The sequence below is a fragment of the Python bivittatus genome, unplaced genomic scaffold (assembly GCF_059951505.1).
Source record: "Python bivittatus isolate LINGU-HERP-01145 unplaced genomic scaffold, Pbiv_v1 ctg000040_np1212, whole genome shotgun sequence".
Classification (NCBI taxonomy): Eukaryota; Metazoa; Chordata; class Lepidosauria; order Squamata; family Pythonidae; genus Python; species Python bivittatus.
This window is the reverse complement of record NW_028277032.1, coordinates 1,225,570-1,244,313: the sequence shown is the minus strand read 5'-3', so window position 1 is coordinate 1,244,313 and position 18,744 is coordinate 1,225,570. Positions and strand designations below refer to the sequence as shown.

The 18,744-nt window shown below is 43.4% G+C and overlaps 1 protein-coding gene across 1 annotated transcript in view; it reads right to left on the bottom strand.

Annotated features, from left to right (window-relative positions):
* KCNQ4 (potassium voltage-gated channel subfamily Q member 4) overlaps positions 1-18,744 on the bottom strand; it is a 114,013-nt gene that overhangs the window by 40,445 nt on the left and 54,824 nt on the right. The window contains exon 2 of the mRNA XM_088153409.1: positions 8,485-8,575. Within this exon, the coding sequence (XP_088009535.1) occupies positions 8,485-8,575 (91 nt within the window). The remainder of the gene's footprint in view (positions 1-8,484; positions 8,576-18,744) is intronic.

Below are 18,744 nucleotides of genomic sequence, written 5' to 3'. Positions count from 1 at the left end.
TTCAGTAACTGTTCCACATAATAGCTAAACAGAAAGCCCATGTAAACAGGCTTTCTTTCAAAGTCATGGGCAATTAGAGGAATTAATTCTTTAAATCTGCATATTGCCAAGTCAAGTTATTTAAACCATCTGAGCCACTGCAAGAAGAATCCAGAGTGCCTAAAACTGCCAGATGGCAGGATATTCAATGAAAACATCTCTCGAGTTCACCAGTTGGTCCAGCATCTAAAACTCCTGGATGATTCTCAAGTCAGCAATATATTTTAATAAAAAATTAAAAAGCATTGCTAAGGAGGATATTAGTTACTTGAAAGAATTCTGGAATGAAGAACGGGACTGTCCCATATTAATAAACCAATGTCTTACAGAATATTCAGAATGTTTCTTATGATCTTAAGATGAGATTATTTCAAGTAATCTTTTTTTTTTCACATGACACTCTTGAGAACATTTTAAAAGGCCTGGCTGTCATCTTGTTAGCCCTTGGAGGTAGTCCAGACAAGAAGCACAACAATGAATACTAACTCTGTCTTTATTGTAGGGTTAAATTAACAGAATCTTGCAAGACCGAGAGTATTTCTCCCCTCCTTTCCTTTTACTCTCTGGAAGACTAGGGAGGGTGCCTTCTGAAATGCTTCCCACACCCTCCTTCCTTCAGTGGGCTGAGACATCCTTTCCACACCGGTGGTCCAGTCTGCAGCTCTCCCTCCTGTCTCCCAAGGTCATTCCCACAGACCATTATACAGCCTCATTATTATTGAAAAGTGTAAAATGGCTGATAGGAGACTTACTCATATGATATGCGTTTATCCCAACATTGCCCTGTTTCAGTTCAAATCCATCAGTGAGTTCAGCTGGTGCAAGAACGATCAATACCGTTTAAAGATGTGAATGCACTTTTGAATTATATACCAACTACTTGGAACTTACCACTATGAGAAGACTTATGGATTTATCACTGTATGAAGACTTAAGCATTTTATCGAACGGTGAAGGGTTGGGGAGCAGGAGCGGGGGTTACTTTTCAATGTCAGAATGACAGTGTGGGCCCAGATTTAATATCCAAAATGGCTAATATGTGGTTACTTTCTGTTTACGAACGGACTCTATTGATGTAATGGAAAAATGGATCAATATTATTCAGTGTGCTGAAGGTTTAAGGATGTCTTTAAACATTTGGCTGAATAATTTCTCATATGCAACATCTCGCTTTTGCTGTTTCCTTTTTAGCTTTTTTCTCCCCATCTGTCTGCCTTTCTCTTCTTTCCTTTCCTTTTTAAAATATTTTTCGGTACTTTAAAGCTAGCAAATAAAAGGAATTAAAAAGATAGAGCGGCGTTCTACCTTTGAATAAACAGCAGTGGAAACGTAGGATTTCACACCCCATTGGCATATTCCCAAAGACATTCAGCAATCTGGCTCCACTGGATTGGAAGAAACTGGCCACAAGAAAGGTCAAACAAGATTCAACTTATGTTCTTCCTGCCAAAAGATCTTCTTCCTACCAGGGATCTCTCTTTCTCTCTCTCCTTCTATTTTATAGTTGCCACCGCAGCGTAATGACCCAGCACTTTGACCAGCCCGCATGGAGGCCACAATCAGAAATGAGGACTCCAAAAAAGGGCAGAATGGCATACGGAGCTGCTAAATATAAATGTGCTCATTGCAAATCATTGATCCTCTCCAAGCAAAGCCTGGACCTCAAGATAGCAAGGAAGTCTTTGGAGCAGAAGGTGGCATTTCCTGCTGCTACTGCAAATTCACTTTCGTACAGACATTTTGGGGACATGTCAGGAGAGAACTTGCACACAAAGGCCTCCATGGATGCAGCATTCCCTCAGGAAGGATTTGCTCTCCTGAAATGGCCTTTTCAAAAGTTGCCTGGGGCTAAAACCAGCTGTCACTGGTTGCCAGATTAGGAGGCTTTGCCCTCACTTGAATTCCTGGGAAGTTATGGAATGCTCACACAGGTAAACTGCTCAGGGTAAAGGTGAAGCGACAAAGGATGGATAGTCCAGGTCCAGGGAGAAACAAAGTGACCATCTGGGTGAGAAGAAGTCCATAGGGAAGAAGTGGGGTGGGGGGAGCAGGAGAAGAAGCAAGGCAACAGGTAGGGGAGTTGAAGGGGAATCCACAACATCTGAGAGATCAGCTCTCTTGTTCCTGAGTTCTCCTGCATATCTGGCTAACCAGTACAGTCTATGTTTAAGGATGATGGGAGGTGGAATCCAAATGGGGATCGATCAATCAATCAATCAATCAATCAATCAATCAATCCTTTTGATGACAGCATTAAACTGATGCACTAAATTAAGAAACTGATTCTGTAATCTGCCATCCTCCAAAGCAGAGTTTCTCAACCTTGGCCGCTTGAAGATGTGTGGACTTCAACCTCAGGTGGCCAAGGTTGAGAAACTCTGCTCTAAAGGCTGGTCTGACATCCTCTTTTATGTCTTTCCAGTATCAACAGTTTCTGTTCTCTTGTGTTTTCCTATTTATTCCTCAGTTCTTTATCTCAAGTGAACCCTAAGATGTGAGGCTGCCCATTCTTTCTGTACATACGTAATCGGATTACTTTGAATAGCAGGTGCTTTATATTCTTTTTATTCTTAACAGAATATCTGCTTGTTAGCCATCCTGATAACTTTCTTTTATAAGAGGTGAGCTCTCAGTACCCTAAATCAGGATAGTACAAACTGAAGCTGAACTGGAGCCTTCTGAAATCTTAAAGAAGGGGGGCTTCCATGTCTGGTGTGCAGCATGCAACATGCCACTCAAGACCCCAAACAAAGGCCTTAGTCCAGAAAGGACTGGAAATAAATAAAATTATGGAGGACCAGATGGCCAGATAACTATGTGAATGTTCACGCCCAAGGAATAAATCTCCAAGTACATTCTGAGCTAATATCAGGACACATCCAGCAAGACATCTTCTGTATATGTTGCACTACAGTTCCCTTAAACCTCAGGCAGCCCACTTCTTGTGGTGACCACACCCATTTTCCAATTTGTCCCACTTATAAGTAGCTCCTATATGCTTTCTGTAAAGCCTGTGTGGAGTCTTCAGCCCAAAAAAGATGGACTTCTATAGCATGAAGGTTCAATCATGTTGTCTGACACAACTACAGATGGTTGGCTATAACTACGAAAGACTTCAGTCCCTCTTTGGCTACCCTGATCATTCCTTTTCCCCAGAACATAGCTGGAATTAGCTGGAATTGCATAGTGCCTAGGCTAAGAGTTTCCCATCCTGTGAACCACTGGTGGTCCTTGACACAGCAAAATTAATGGCCCAAATCTTAGAGGAGACTGCCAGATCTCATAAGACATTAGATCCTGTGAGCGTTCAGCCATTTCACTTAAAAAATAACAATGTGATTTTGAGGTCCCACAGATAATCTTTTAGGGATGGGGTTTCATGGTGTCCATAACCACCAGATCTTGCTTTCAGTGATGATCTAAAACAGAAGGAGACTGGTGGCAGCTTTGTAGAGTAACACATTTTCTTAAAAGGCATAAGCTGCAGTGCACGAAAGCTGAGGAGTGTTAGGAAAATGTATTAGTCAGGAAAAGTGCTACCAGACTCCTCCTGATTTTTCCCACCATAGGCTAACAGGCCTCTCCTCTGACAGTAATGATCTAGTGGTCCACATAAAGGAAGAAACGTGGAATCGCTGATCTGTGATAATCCCCTCCAGAGTTTCTGACCCAGCATCTTCCCAGCCCCACCTGAAGATGCTGTGGATTAAGGTAGGACCCTCTGCATTCAAAGCAGGGGCTCCACCATAGGCCTATGGCTTTTCTCCTGGACAGTGGACTCTGGCACAGCTTACCATCATTCCTGGTCCAACAGGAAATGCAAAATTCAGCCCCTGCAGCTTGTCCCCCCAACTGGTCCTGCTGCATCCCTCCTTGCATGAATCAGAAAGGGCCTGTTTTCCTGCAGTGTCAGCTGTGGCCTCCTTGTCACCTCCCTCTCTATTTTTGTACAAACAGGTACCTATTTTGCTTACTACAGGAAAGTCACACGGACCTTCTTAATTTAGTTTTCATCTCAGTCAGGAGAAAACCAGTGTCAGCTGTTTCTGACAGTTTGGGGAAAAGTTGCTAAAAAAAAGATGTCTTTCTGGGATTAGCCTGCCTGCCTGCCTGCCTGCCTGCCTGCCTGCCTGCCTTCCTTCCTTCCTTCCTTCCTTCCTTCCTTCCTTCCTTCCTTCCTTCCTTCCTTCCTTCCTTCCTTCCTTCCTTCCTTCCCTCCCTCCCTCCCATCTCCAGGATCAGCCTTCTTTTCCTACTTGCTTCCTACAAATAAGTAGCAAGAAATCATCCTGTATCCAACTGTGAAGGCTTCACAAATGTTTCTGAATGCTCCGGGTTTTTGTTTTGTTTTTTTGCTGAACTCTGACTCATGCCCCTGTTGATCATCCCTTGTCTCCTCTCTGGCCTTTTCGCTTTCTGATCCCCCCATGTCCATCTGGCGTCCTTCCTCTCACTGCTTTGATTAGGCAATGCCTCCTCCTTAAAACCTTGTCCCCACTCCTTGTCTCTTAATTGCAGAGAGAGCTTCCTTTCATCCTTCTACCCGTCACTCTGTCATCCTGAAACCTCCCAGCCCATTACATTCCCTTTTCCAGCTTCATCATCCAGAGCCCTTTGGGGAGTCCTCTTTCCGCAGTCCGTGCTGCCTGGTCTCCCTTGCTGCCCTTCCTTGCAGGGGCTTCAAAATTCTCCTTTTCTACCTCAGCTCCTTAAACCCCTCTGCCATCAAGCCCAAGCTCTTGCTCCCTTATTTCGTGATAGGGCAACTGGACAGGGACCTGTTAAACAGCTTCTTTGTGACAAAGTGCCAGGTAGTGCAATAACACAAGAGAAATAAATCAACAAGTAAAGGTCTAATAAATGTTAATATTCCTCTTTTTCTGCCACAAATTATGCTTTTTCTACTAGAGTTTCTCTTTTTTAAAGTAGCTGGTATATTGGGGCTGTAGCACACCCACCATGAGGATGGAGTTTAAATGTTTTCCTTTTTTTGGCCCTGCCAAATCAATCTCTCCCCTTTCACTTTCTCCCGCACACAGCTATTAATCCCAGCCATAACCTTTCATTAGTGCCAATGGGAGATTTCTTTCTCGGGTTAATAGCAAGCAGGGCTGTGCTGGAGCGGAAAAGGGTTAATTCATCCTTCCAAAATACTGTAGTTCCCTCTTTTTATGTATATTTTTCATATATTAGCCACGAGGAGGCAGCAGTGGGTGAACTTGGTCTGGGCTCAGAAGCTAAGCAGGGCTGGGCCTGCTAAAGACTTGGACGAGAGACCATCATGAAATCCCAGGATTGGAGGCTAATCTGAGGACTATGGAAAAACAAACAAACAAACGAAGAAGCATCTCAGGAGGAGATTCCACCCTGTGCCGTACTGCTTCCCTCACATGCTTCCATACCGTTGTCAAGAAAACTGCACAGATCGGTCCCCGATGTTACCAGGAGGGATCAAGCTCAGCGTAAGACTTTAGCAGCAGAGTGCGTGTCCTGCAGATTAAACCCTTTAGGTTACATCTGTGGATCAGGCAGCATTTTAGAGGCCAGGGAGAAGGTCAATAGAATAAATGAATTCATCAAATGCTCTCAGGGAGGTCCGATGGGTTCAGCAACTCCTTCTTTGAAGGCCAGCGAAGACCTTTGGCTGAAATTTCTAGGAGTTTGGGTTGAGTTTCCTCCAACTCCAAGGTCCCTCTGCCCCCACCCTGGTTGCCCCAGCTTGAGATGGCCTGCTTTCATTTCTCCAAGAGAGGTTCTCACCATGGAGCCTCCTCTCAGTCCCAGATGGTCTGAGATCCAGCAGGAAAGTGGTGTTTCAATGGGAGAAGGGAACAAGCGTTCGTATGCATTCGTTGCCTAGCAGAGCAGCCAAAGAAAGTCCCTACGGGACTGTCCCTCCCATCCAGCCATGGGGCTCTATGCCTCCGGGGCTATTTCTGCTCCTGGAGAGGACCAGCTTTGCCCAGCAAGGTGTGGTCAAAAAAGTCAACTTAGAGCCTTGACCGTGTGGTTGAAGGTCCACCCGTTTTTATGGGCATCCTAGCCACAATTGCTTTTTTAAAATTTTTAATGTGGGTTTAAAAATGGTTAAAATAACGACATACAAGAGAAAAAAGTCTACACTGAACAGTGATAATGTACTGCAGAAATCATCTTTGGAATGATTATTTGGAACTGAATGATTTGAATGAGTTGAATCTCGACCCTCCAGAGGTTCTGCCAGGCATTCAGGCCGGGATCTTAGATGCACCCATCCTGGACGATGCAATGATAAGGGTTGACAAGCAAATGGTATGTCTGGTTTTTTTAATTTTTAATTATGATTTTTGTTGACTGTTTTACTGTCGTGTTAGCTCAACGGAGTCCTTCCAGCAAGTGGGCAGCCATATAAATGGATTAAATAAATAAGGAAGCAAACGAGCAAAGAAATAAACATTACATATTTATACATATCAATATTATAGGTTTATATTTATTTATGTATTATATTATAGAATATAATATAGATTACATTTATATTTATTTATATTTAAATATGTATACATATATAAATATTTCGGTGGTTAAATCAGTGTTCCTCAACCTCAGCAACCTTAAGATGTGTGGACTTCAACTCCCAGAATTCCCCAGCCAGCATGGCTGGCTGGGGAATTCTGGGAGTTGAAGTCCACACATCTTAAAGTTGCCGAGGTTGAGAAACACTGGGTTAAATGAAATGAATAAACCAACAAGAGCAAACTAACTAAGAAAAAAAAAGATAGTAAACACCTACTATCATGTATGGAGTTAATTCAATCGTTAGCCTTATTATTAAACCGGGACTACAGAGCAGCTCAAGGTGTCTTCTTCTCTTTTTTAGGCCACCAAGCCCTTTCAAAAATAGAGACCAAACACATCTCTTGGATCCAGCAGCTGCAGCAGTGAAGGGGTACCCCTCTGCCAACCTTATTTTATTGATTGATTAATTGATTGATTGATAAATCAAACTTGTATGCCACCCATTTCACTATACAAGTGACTCTAGGCGGCTCACACATAAACAACATAAAAACAGTTAAAAACAGAAAACAGAGTTAAAAAGACTACAAATGGAGTTAAAGAGCAGAAAGAGCATCCTCGGGGCGCTTAGATTTATTTGTTTCTGCTGCTCCGCAAGAGTGACGCTGTGGGTCAGTGGCTTTGGGCATGGCGTACTTCCCTCCCGTCTCAAGGATGGGGACAAAATATTCCAGGGGCAAAGAACCCATTCAATCTGTTTCTGTAGGAGATGCAGCCCACTGAGATCTTGCGAGGTAGGAAGGGACAGGACCCTTCCTGAAAGCAACTTGTCTATGAGGTGTATCTGGGTGTGGGAGGGGCGGTTAATTCTATGCTGGTCAATCACTTCCCGGGTAAGTGTGTGTGAGCCCAAGCATGTTGGGTCTTGCAAGGACATCTCAATTCTCATGCATTTATGGATCGGGAGGAGGGCCAAAAGGGGCTGAGAGCAATTTATAGCAGACTGGACTGTTGGGATCCCCGTTTTCCTTCAAGCTTTCCAACAAATTAACAGGGGTGACCAAAGGGAGGGGGTCAAAAAAGTCAAGATGAGGCCCAACCAATTTTTACATGTATCAATTTGGTTGCATGGCTGGGGCTGCCATCTTGACTTTTTTGACTCCTCCCCCAGCACACACCCTGGAACAAAATGTATAGCTGCATTAATAGCTTCAAAGCCTCGGGGTTATAGGGAGGAGTTTCCAAGATCCATCTTTTAACTTTCAGGGACTTTCTGGCTTAATCCGATGTGTCTCTGCCTGAAAGTTGCACCCATGCATTCCACAGCTGGACACCCCAGCAATCAGAGCCAGGACATCTTCAGTCAATGCACTTAACCAAGTCAGGCCAAAACCTAACAGCAGCATTTGTATGACATGGTAAACCTGGTTATAGCTCATCTTGGTCAGTTTCTTGATGGCTTAGGGGACAGTTCAAACACATCTGGTTTGGTTCCTTCAGGTTCAATGTATTGAATGAACTTTGAAAACTGAGCTAACTTAGTGACCAAACTAAGTGCCTCCCTGGAATGTGGGAATCCAGCCTGGGTGTATTTATGGGAAGGGAGATTAAAACAACTGCAAAGACTGTGAAGGATTAGAGTCCTGGCAAATGTTCTCCACCAACCTGACCCACCTCAACCCCTCTGTAGCAATGAAAAACAACGACTGTAAGATCTCCCCATACCCACCTACAGAGAATACACTAAACTCTAAAGCTCAGTCACTAAAGCACAATACCACATTCACATCACATGCCAAAGAACCACCATTCATCCAACGTGCTGAGACAATGGCTGGTTTCTTAGAACATGTGGAACCTCAAATGACTCCACCTGGCTTTAGCCAAGCATCCAAGGGAGGAAATCTCAGAAGGCTGTTGAAGAGGGAAGAAGGAGGTCTCCCTTACCAGAATGAAGAGATACTCATTGGCAAATGTGTGATGCTCAGGAATAGTCGAAAACACAGATAAAATCAGACAGCTGAAGACCAGGAGAAATCTGGAAGAACAAAAAGGAGGGGAACATGGGTTAGCCCAAGCCAGCACCCCCAAGAATGATTGTGTCATGTGAGCACAGCACTTTCTGGTACCACAACTGCCTGAGAAGCAAATCTTGGAGTGAGTTATGCCAGTGTTTCCATTCAAACTGTGCTAAGCCTGGTCAAAAAATGTGATTCTTTCCTCAAGGCTGCTCATGATCCTCTGGGGATCCCAATCCATAATGGGAGAAGGCAAAAGCAAAACTCCAAATGATCTAAAGAGGTTAGGGAAGTGTCCTGAAAACAGCAGAATGAAACCTGAGAGACACAAAGGTAAACTTCTTCACTCAGAAAAAGAAGTCAGCCCCACAGCTACAGCTTGACACTAGTCACGTGCAAACAGAAGGTTAGAACTGCATTTGATCAGGGGTGGATCAGCAATGTGATCTGGCTGCAATAATAATAATAATAATAATAATAATAATAATAATAATAATAATAATAATAATTCAATGTTAGACTGCAGTAATAAAAGTATGCTTTCCAAATTATGGGAAATATTAGTTCTACTTTATTCTGAAATTGTTGGCTACCATCTTGAGTACTTGTCCCATTCTGGACACTGTGTTTTATGAAAGATGTTGAAAAGCTGGAACAGATATAGAGAAGATCAAGAAGGATGGTCAGCAGACTGAGATTTACGGAGCTGGGCGTGTTTTGCCTTAACAACAGGACTTCTGAAATGCCTGAAGGGATGTTGCATAGATAAATTATTTAAGTGATAACGATTATTATTAGCCTCAACCTCTTTTTTATCATCCAGCACAGGACCTGGAATGCCAATCCTGAAGTTTCAGGAAGGATGATCTAATTGAATGCTGGGAAAATATACAAGAGCATTTTGGTAAGAGAACCATTTCCCCAGACATCGGATGGACTTCCCTTCACTGAATGTGTTCAGACAGAGGATGGACAGCCATCCCTGTGGGATGCTTGATGTGGGACTCCTTCACTGAACTTGACAGCCTCGTTTAATAGTATCATCCTATGATTCTCTCTTTTATAAAATGAGATACAAAACAGGTGGGGAAGGAAAGTTGGGTTAGCTGAGAAGGTGCCTAAACCCTAAATTAGCAAACAGTGGTGAAAACCATCTCCTCCTCCCTCTAACCTGAGGAGTTGGTGAAGAACAACATTGTGCCAGTGTGGTGAGGTGGTGAAGGTGTTGAGACCCCAGTTCTAGTCCTCCCTCATCCACAAAAGCTTCCTGGGGGAATTTGGGCCAGCCCCTTCCTCTCAGCCCCAGAGCCAGGGTGGTGTAGTGGGGAAGATGCTGCGCTAGGAGTAGGGAGACCCAGGTTCTAGATCTCCCTCAGCCATGGAAACTCACTTTGGGCAGGTCTGGTTTTCTCCCAGTCCAACCTACCCCATAGGAGTGTTGCTATGGAGGAAAATTGGTGGAGGGAGTGCTACATAGGGGGATTAATCTAACACATAAACAAAACAGTGAACAAAAGTGGACTCTGACTTCTAATAATGCAACTGCATTATTTGTAACTATGAATGAAGCTCATTCCTCTTATGGAACTGAGTATTTGAATCTTAGGATCCTAAAGTCAGAAGGGGCCTTGAAGGTCATCCTGTCCACCATCCTGTCCAAGGTAGGAATCCAAATTAAAGCATTCCTGATAACTTTATATCCAACCTTTGCTTGAACACACCCAGAAATGGCAAGCCCTCCATTTCCTTTGATAACTGGTTCCACTATCAAACTGACCTGTTAAGACATTTTCTAATCCCTTTTTCCTTGAACAGCCAACTGAGCTTCTGCTTCCACCTCTCCCAAACTTTGGGGAATGGGGCAGCAGCAATGGAAGGCATGATAGAAGAGAAATAGGACATTGAATTTGAGTCCGTCATAGATCAAGGGGCTGGACCTACTCTGAGTGGGGCTTTTCTCACAGAGGTTTGCTCCATCCCCCAGTGACAAGCACCATGGCAGGTCCAGACCTGTTTTGGCTTGGAGGAGACCTTGACTTATGTGGATCAACACCCATCTGTTCAGATGGAAATGAAAATCACTGCCCATAGCCATTCAGTTGGGGAGGTGCCATCGCCGTTGACAAAAAGGAACAGCACCAGGAGCAACATTTCTTGCCCAGTTATCTCCTCTGCACTTTGACATGTGCTTTGCTCCTTTCTTCTGCCTTTTGGGTACAAACAGTTTGGATCTGAGCAGTCACCTAGCCCATAAGCACAGAAGTCCACGTTTTAGGTGTATCTACCAAACTGCAGATGTACACTCTGATGATAGATGGCAGCGTGGGACAATCAATGGTATCAGAGAAAGTTCCAAATCTGTTCGTTCTGGGCTATGACTGATCTTTGATCATAACAATAACTTTGATTTGAGAGTTCTGGGCTCAAAACATTCTGAGCTTGAAATGATTGTTTATGAGTGTCAGGAGGTCAGGAAAGAAAAGAAAAAAAAACCCCAAAACCCTGTGCTCTAGACCTTTGTTCCACATGTTTCATTTCCTGATTTTCCACCCCCCCCCCAAATACACACCTTTGATGGAATGCTCAGAAGATCTTAAATTTCTCCCACTTGAAGCCCACCCACTCAAAACACAACCCCTGTTTTGGTTTAGGCACACTGCATCTGAATGGAAAAGCTTCAAATCTCCTTCTGATGTGTGGGGCGGGGGGGGGGGGTGTTACTATTTTGGAATGCTCCCCACAAACACATAAAGAAATAAATCCTTGGCAGTTAAAACAAAGGTAGCTAGTACACTGAAGTACCCTGAAGCCAGTACCCCAAAGAGAGAGGTTTTACCCCAGGCCATTCCTTTAGAAGCTAGCTTTTTAACTGCTGGATTTTATTTATTTTTTAATCTGATCAGCAAAGAATTTAAAAATTGAGGTTCTTAGCCCATCACTACCCATCAAGATATCAGGGCAGGATTCTACCCCACTCTCATTCTGCAGAGGCATGAATGCACATGGGAGAAGAAATTCATGCATCATGGCAAGTGGAGATATATATACTTCATACATACTTCAAATTTCTAAGATGTGTTTAATATCATCGTCATCATCATCATCATCATCATCATCATCATCCTAGAACTCAAGTGAGTGTTCATCAAGAACAGAGAGATCACTTAATGAGGAGGGACTGAGGGTCACCAAGAAGAGACACCATACAAAGTAAGCTTGAAAGAAGGTCTTTTGTACCAAGACATTTGGACTTTGTTTGTTTGTTTGAACTATACTTAATGTAGTTAAGGTGTTTTGGTGTTTACTGTATCAGAATGGGAGAAAGTAAGCCACTCTTTTCTGGCAGTCAAAGACAGGGGCATATCTCGAGGACTCAAGAACTGAAGTTTAAGGAATAGTTGCAGCTCTGATTCTGCAGGTTGCAAACATGATTCTCCCCTTCCACACAAACATACCACACTTTTTTTTTTTAACCCTTTTGACAAACCTGCCAAGTAGGAAGGTTAGGCTGAGAGAAAGAGGAACTCCATGGTTGAGCTTGGTCTAGCTCAGTGTTGCAAAACACAGAAATAGATGAAGGAAAAGCTTGAGGAAGAGCAGGAGGAAACCAATACTGGAGCTGTGAAATGTATTAAATCAGGCAAACACTGTTGACTCAAAACTTCGGGACACTTGAAACACACAACACCCAATCAAGAGAAATTCACTAGTATAAGATGTGGCAATGGCCACTAGTTAACTTTTAAAATCTTTTTTAATTAGTTTTTATTAAAGAAGTTTTTTCAAAGTAAAAACAATACATATTTAAAGAAAAAAGGCAGTAAAGTAAACGTGATAAGTGAATAGGAAAGAAATGGAAGACAAAAGACAAAAGAAGGAGGAGGAGGAGGAGGAGGAGGAGGAAGAGAGAGAGGGAGGGAGGGAGGGAGGGAGGGAGGGAGGGAGGAAGGAAGGAAGGAAGGAAGGAAGGAAGGAAGGAAGGAAGGAAGGAAGGAAGGAAGATCTAAAGGAGTGGCTTCCAATCTTCTTTACAGCAGTTATAAGTGCATTTATATTTTATCCTCTCTCTCTGAGGTTATATCATGGCTCCCTTCTTTCCATATTCTACCCTTCCCAATCATCTGACCCATAAATCACAACCATAAAGGTTTTCCAGTCACTAACAAATGTAGTTAATGTCTTTTCCCCAATCAAACAAGTCAATTTTTCCACCTCTGCAAATTCCGTCATCTTCACCAACCATTCCTCCATTGTGGGTAAAGATGTGGCAATGGCCACTAGCTAAAAACAAAAATCCACAAACTGCTGGAGAAAAGGTCCATCGACAATTTCATTTTCAGTCTGTCTCTAACAAATGTTCCCCAGATGAATTACATGGAAATCAATCCGTGCACAATCAAATCCAACCCCAAACAACATATAACATAATTTAGAAACATTTTCTATAAAAGTCTAGAATGTAAAATATAAAGTTTCTTGGCCAGAATCGTCCACGGGGGAGAGGGGGGTGTCAAAAAAAAAAAAAAAAAAAAGACAAAGGAGCAGCCATGACGGCACAAATTGAAGCATGAATACAAATATTCTTGGAGTTTTTAGGTTTATTTTAGCTCCAGTGACCCTTTAAATAATGCATCGCTGCTTTTATCAATGTGTTAAACCTGGACTAATATTACAATAGGGTTGTTAGGCTTCCATAAACAGAAAAGCAGCAAAGTAGAACTTCCATTTTCAAGAGAACTGTATCTCAGATACTAATACAGGGAACAGGGAAAGCTGCTATCTTTGTGATCCGTTTTGGTTTGGTGAGGGTTGGAAAGAAGATGGATGTAGAGAGTAAGGAAGAGGACCTTGATGGAGATATGTAGATGGGCGTCAAGGTCACCTTCCTTATTCTCCAGAAGGGATGAGCAAAGTCTTTGCACTGATTTAGTGCAGTGGAGTTCTTCAGTCAGGATGAACACCACAGGTACCACCTGAAATCCTCAAGTTTCTTTCTTGCAGTTCCTCGTGGACAAGCACCTGTCCACCCCAGATTTAGATTTGCAGGTTGCAGGACCTAAGGAAACATGGCTAGTCTCAAAAGTTGGGGGGGGGGGCTGACTGGTTCTGGGATAAAAGACCACCAGTAAATCCCAGGGTGGTCCAATAGACTGGGAAATCCCACCCGCCCACACACTCCCAGAACATTCAGAAGAAGATAAGGGCACATTGCTTTCATAGCATGCCAAGAAAACTACATGGATCCATGACCACATTCAGAAGGGTACAGTGATAGCCTTGAAGAAGATACGCAGCATTTTTGGAACTCAGCCCAGAAGAACAGGAAGGGATGAGGAAGAAACTCAAGATTGCCCACCTTGGGCCACTTTAGTATGAGGGAGGGGAAAGAACCATGGTCAGCTTTCAAGATTCTGCTACTAGAGCCGATCTTAATAGAGTTTCAGCATCTCTTGTGGGAATGCATATGGATTTTCTGACCCGGCCTACCTCGCAGGGCTGGCAACACGAGGCAAGCTTCATTGGACACCTAGTTACGATGTTTCCAAGTTCTCGTTCAGCGGAAACAAGCAACCTAGAAATGGGTACCTTCATTCAAAACACTTTCCTCTTGAGAAGGATGGATGGTGATGGGCCTCCATCTCTATCCACCTCTGCCCCGTGACAGATCACAGGAACCCCCAACATAATTCCCTTCCCTTCCACCCCAGAGGCTAAAATGCAACCAAATGAGCCATTTTTATTTATTTTTTTTACAATGCAGGTGCCAAGAAGTGAAGGTGGGGGGCTGTTGAAGCTCACTCTGACTCACAGTGGGAAAAGCCCTGGGAAGTATCAATTAAGCTGATGACAGGTGCTGATGTGCGCTGATGTGGCCCAGCCTGGAAGCATTAGTTTGATTCATTTATCATTTTAGAGCAGTGTCTCTCAGCCTCAGCAACTTTAAGACATGGGGACTTCAACTCCCAGAATTCCCCAGCCAGCAGGGGGACGTCTTAAAGTTGCTGAGGCTGAGAAACACTGTTTTAGAGGTTCCCAATAGCCCTACACTGAAGAATTCCTGGCTCAAGGTGTTTGGCACCCCATATAGCATCGCCAGATGCAAAGCCCACCAAATCCGGATTGTTGTGTGATTAAATTTTAAGTTACAATTCCATACAACCCCAAGGAAGTTCTAGTCTCTGTTCTCCGTCTCAGCACACTTCTACACTGGTCTTTATTTATTTCATTACAAGTTACTAAAAGAAAATACCCAAAAAAGCCCAACCCCCCCCCCTCAAACCCAGTAAAAAGAAAACACCAAAAATAGAATTCACAACAAACAATAATGAGCAAAATCCAAAAGGGAAGACCATCTCGGCATATCACCTCTATATCAAGTATTAAACAATATGTGAAAATTTCAGATCAGGAAAGAAAACTTCTATTCTTGTAAAATATCATGAAATCTGCACCAAGGGAAAACATGGACTGGCTTATCTATTATAGGAAAAAGCTCTTTTCACAGATCCAAACAGGAATTAGAATTCATCGAGTGGATTCACAAACGCTAACCTAGCTTGGTTTTTATCTTGGCTTAATCGTTCCTTTTTCTGCTCCGCGTGTTGAGTGAATCCACCCTACGAAGTTGCTCTGTGTTCAAAGTATTGAGCAAATCCAGGAGGAAGGCTAATTCAGGAACCACGCTTAGTGTGCTGTGTGAACGCAAACTTTGGGCAACTTGGGGAAGCCCTTCCAACACTTTTCAGATAATAACCACTTCACTTCTCATCTGCCATATGGATCTCGTTTCCATCCTAAAGTATGATTTTATTGCTCGCTTGCTGAGATTTCGAGCCTGTCTGCGGGCTATTTTACTAGCTCCAATTGGCTAGGTTCGTTATTGCTGCTTTTATATTCCTTTGTTACAGTTAACCACTTTGGTTTCTTTTCTTTAAGCAGCCAAGAATGTTAAAGAATAAAACAAACAATGTTCAACTTCATACGGCACCTGAAAGCTTTTTGGTTTCAACTCATAATTAAAAGGTTAAAGAAATAGTTGAGTGTTCCAAGTTATGTTAGAGAAAATGTCAAGAGGACCTAGTTTGTTCTCTCTCTCTTTCTCTTTCTCTTTCCTTTTTTTCAAGAATCTTTTGTTCACATTTCCAATTACAACTCTGACAGGAAGGATAAATTTATCCAGTTAGGCAGGTCATGTGGAGAATAATTGGAGGGGAGGGAATATTACACTCCAAATTCTGAGTTTAGTTAGATATGAAGCGGGGGGGGGGGGACTACCTGCACTCAGAAATACGCACTGCATCAGGGCAGCCAAGATAAACCAATCCCTGACATGCTAGTTTTCTGTATGCAAGCAGTTAAGAAAGCTCGGCCATTTGATTCAGCTGACTGTATAAACAAAACCACCCAGCAGCGTTCATTTTGTTGGAAACGCTAAAGAAATGCAAGTCAGATCCTTTGCCCCGTTTGGAAGCATCTTGCACCAAGTTGGAAACTGAAGCCGAGTCTGAAAGGTGCTGAAAAATAAGGATTTGAAACTCACTTCATGCTGAGTTGGAGAAGGCAAGTGCCTGAAATACAAACCCACCGGATTTCAATTCTGCCGATACTGGTTGTTTCTAAAAACTGAGAAAACCTGCTGTCGAGCTAAATAAATCAGTGCCTTTGCATTTCTTTTGGGGAAGGGAAGAAGGGGGATCCTGATGTAAGGCGGAAAAAGGCAGTTAGGAGAAATCTCCACGGCTGTAACAGGATGCTGCGACCGGGCACGGAGTGTGCAAACGCTTCCATCAATCTTTAAGAGGGAGGGGAAGAGAGGAAGGAACGGAGATCCCCGACTTGCAATGCTTTCAAAGTCTGAGCAGGTTGGAAGACTGAGTATCAATTCACAGAAAAAGGGCTCGGCCCCTTCGCTGGTTTCCCACCCACTCCTGCCAAATCCCTGGGATCAGCTCTCCCCTCGAGCACATCGGCTTCTTGGATCAGCCTGCAGGTCAAAACCTCTGGATTGGCCATGCCAGATTTCAGGATGGAGAACCTGATTTATCCACAGAGCCACGACTTACTCCAAGGGCTAACTCCGGCTGCAGAAGCCTCAGGTTGCAGAAGGGTGTCTCGGCTGCTGAAAAGCAGAGCCTTTTGGCAATGGCACCCACGTGTTGGAGCTGCCTGCTCAGCAACTTTGGCATTTTTTTTTTTTTTTACAGCACCAGCCCCAGTCCATCCTCTCCTCTTCGGCATTGATTAGCTCCTAAGAGCACCAGAGGTAGCTTGAATTGCCTTCTCTGTGACTTTTTATTTAAGATTGCAAAGGCTGTCATTCCTATCCATCTCCACGGCCTTTTCACTGCCGTCCAGCATCCACCGTCTCTTTCCAGCAACTCATGGCTCTTAATGGCCTGGAGGTATTTATAACTGCCTTCTACGAGACCACTTATTTGCAATTAAAATTATGGTCTTTACTGTTCTATCTGCCATTTTTATTTGTCCTTTATTAGAGATGCTTTTTTTCCCTCCTCCTTGCTTATGCATCATAGTATTTTAAGCCATCAGCCTTTCTGTAGCCATCTCATAAAAGGCAAAATAGAAACTATATATATATATATAAACAAAAGCGCTCCAGACATGGATTGAGATAGAAGCCAACTCATAGCTGTGGGTTGCTGCCAACGTTGTGGGCTTGTGGCAGTCCAGATCACCTGCAATTTTTTCCCCCTTAGGGTACATAGTAGAAAATGGCATTATTTTGATTCCGAACCCTGAACACCCCCATCAGTCTCTTGCAACAAGTCACTTTTGCTAACAATTCATCCAAGATGTGTGCCACTCCACGCCCACTATCTGAATAAAGCCTTTTGCTCACAAAAAGGAGCGGTAATATCCCAACTGAGCCGATTGGAAGTGTCAAAGCAGAGCCCCGCGAAAGCATTCGCTCGCTTTCGTTTTATTATCCAGGTGTCCTTAAAACAAAAAAGTGTCTTTGGCACAATTAGCGGAGAAAGAAATAAAAGGGAAAACAAAGATTGCTGAAGACAAAGAAATGAGATGTGTGCAAAAATACATTTTCCCCCTGATTCAGCAATTCTAAATATGGAACATGGAAAGATTAGGCTACAGGCTTGCATAACAGCTTACAAAGACCATCCATCTATCAGGTCAGCATCCTGCCTTAGGGACCAAGCAGCAATAACGCTAACTACATGCGTGTATTAAGACTGGGCACTTTTTTAAACAGACGATGGGGTGGGGGGGCTCAGTGTCAGACCAGAAAAAAACACTGAAGGATGTGACCACTCTGGAGAGCAGCGGTTGCCCTTCCTAGCTTGAGGCAAGGAGAAGAAGCCCAGTATCCTTACAAAGGGGAACCCCACCATTTACGACTTTTGCCCATGCTGGCTATGTTTTCTAAGAGTTACAGCCAAAAGAATGGGAGAGGTCTGATTTGCCCCTCCTTGCTAAAGGATGCGATGAGCTGATGATGCCCATCCTTGCTAGAGATGATGACCCGACTGGATAAACTTAGCCATGGTACGTGGAAAGCTTTTCCTGCCTCCATTTAATGCTACAGCTCAAACTTAACTGGGACACTGATCAGCACAACAGAGACCACAGGAAGCTGCGTCACACCAAGGCAAGAGGATCATCCCCTTTAGATCAATATTATTGCTCTGATGAGCAACAGCTCTTTGCCAACAAGCGGTGACCTTCAACGTCCTTTTGTCTTACCTATGTGGCAATTGTTTTGGCCCGTAACTCTCAAAAGCCACAGGCAGTAGAGGCAAAAGTCAGAATCGGGATTTCCCATCGGGAAGATACTTGGTTCTTTCTTCTAGCCTTAAGCTAGGAAGTGGAATCTACTCTTCCTGAAGGTTAAATGGAGCTCTTGATTGCCAAAAGATTCCTGCAGGAGTCTTTTCCCCATCCTAAGCAAAAGCAGCATAAAATTGAACCCAGGAGATTAAACTTGCAGTCTGGGTGTGCTTTAGCCTGTTTCCATTCTGGAAAAGCCATAGAAAGTCCTCCACCCAACACATCATGACTGACTTCTTTATCTCAAGCCTCAGCTCTGGTCAATGGCTGAGAAGAAGAAGAAGAGGCCGCTGCTTGGAGATTTAGCCTATCCGTATTTATTAGTGGGATGACTCTGTTGAGCTTCCAGAGTCAAAAGAAGTATACCACTGAAGATTAGCAC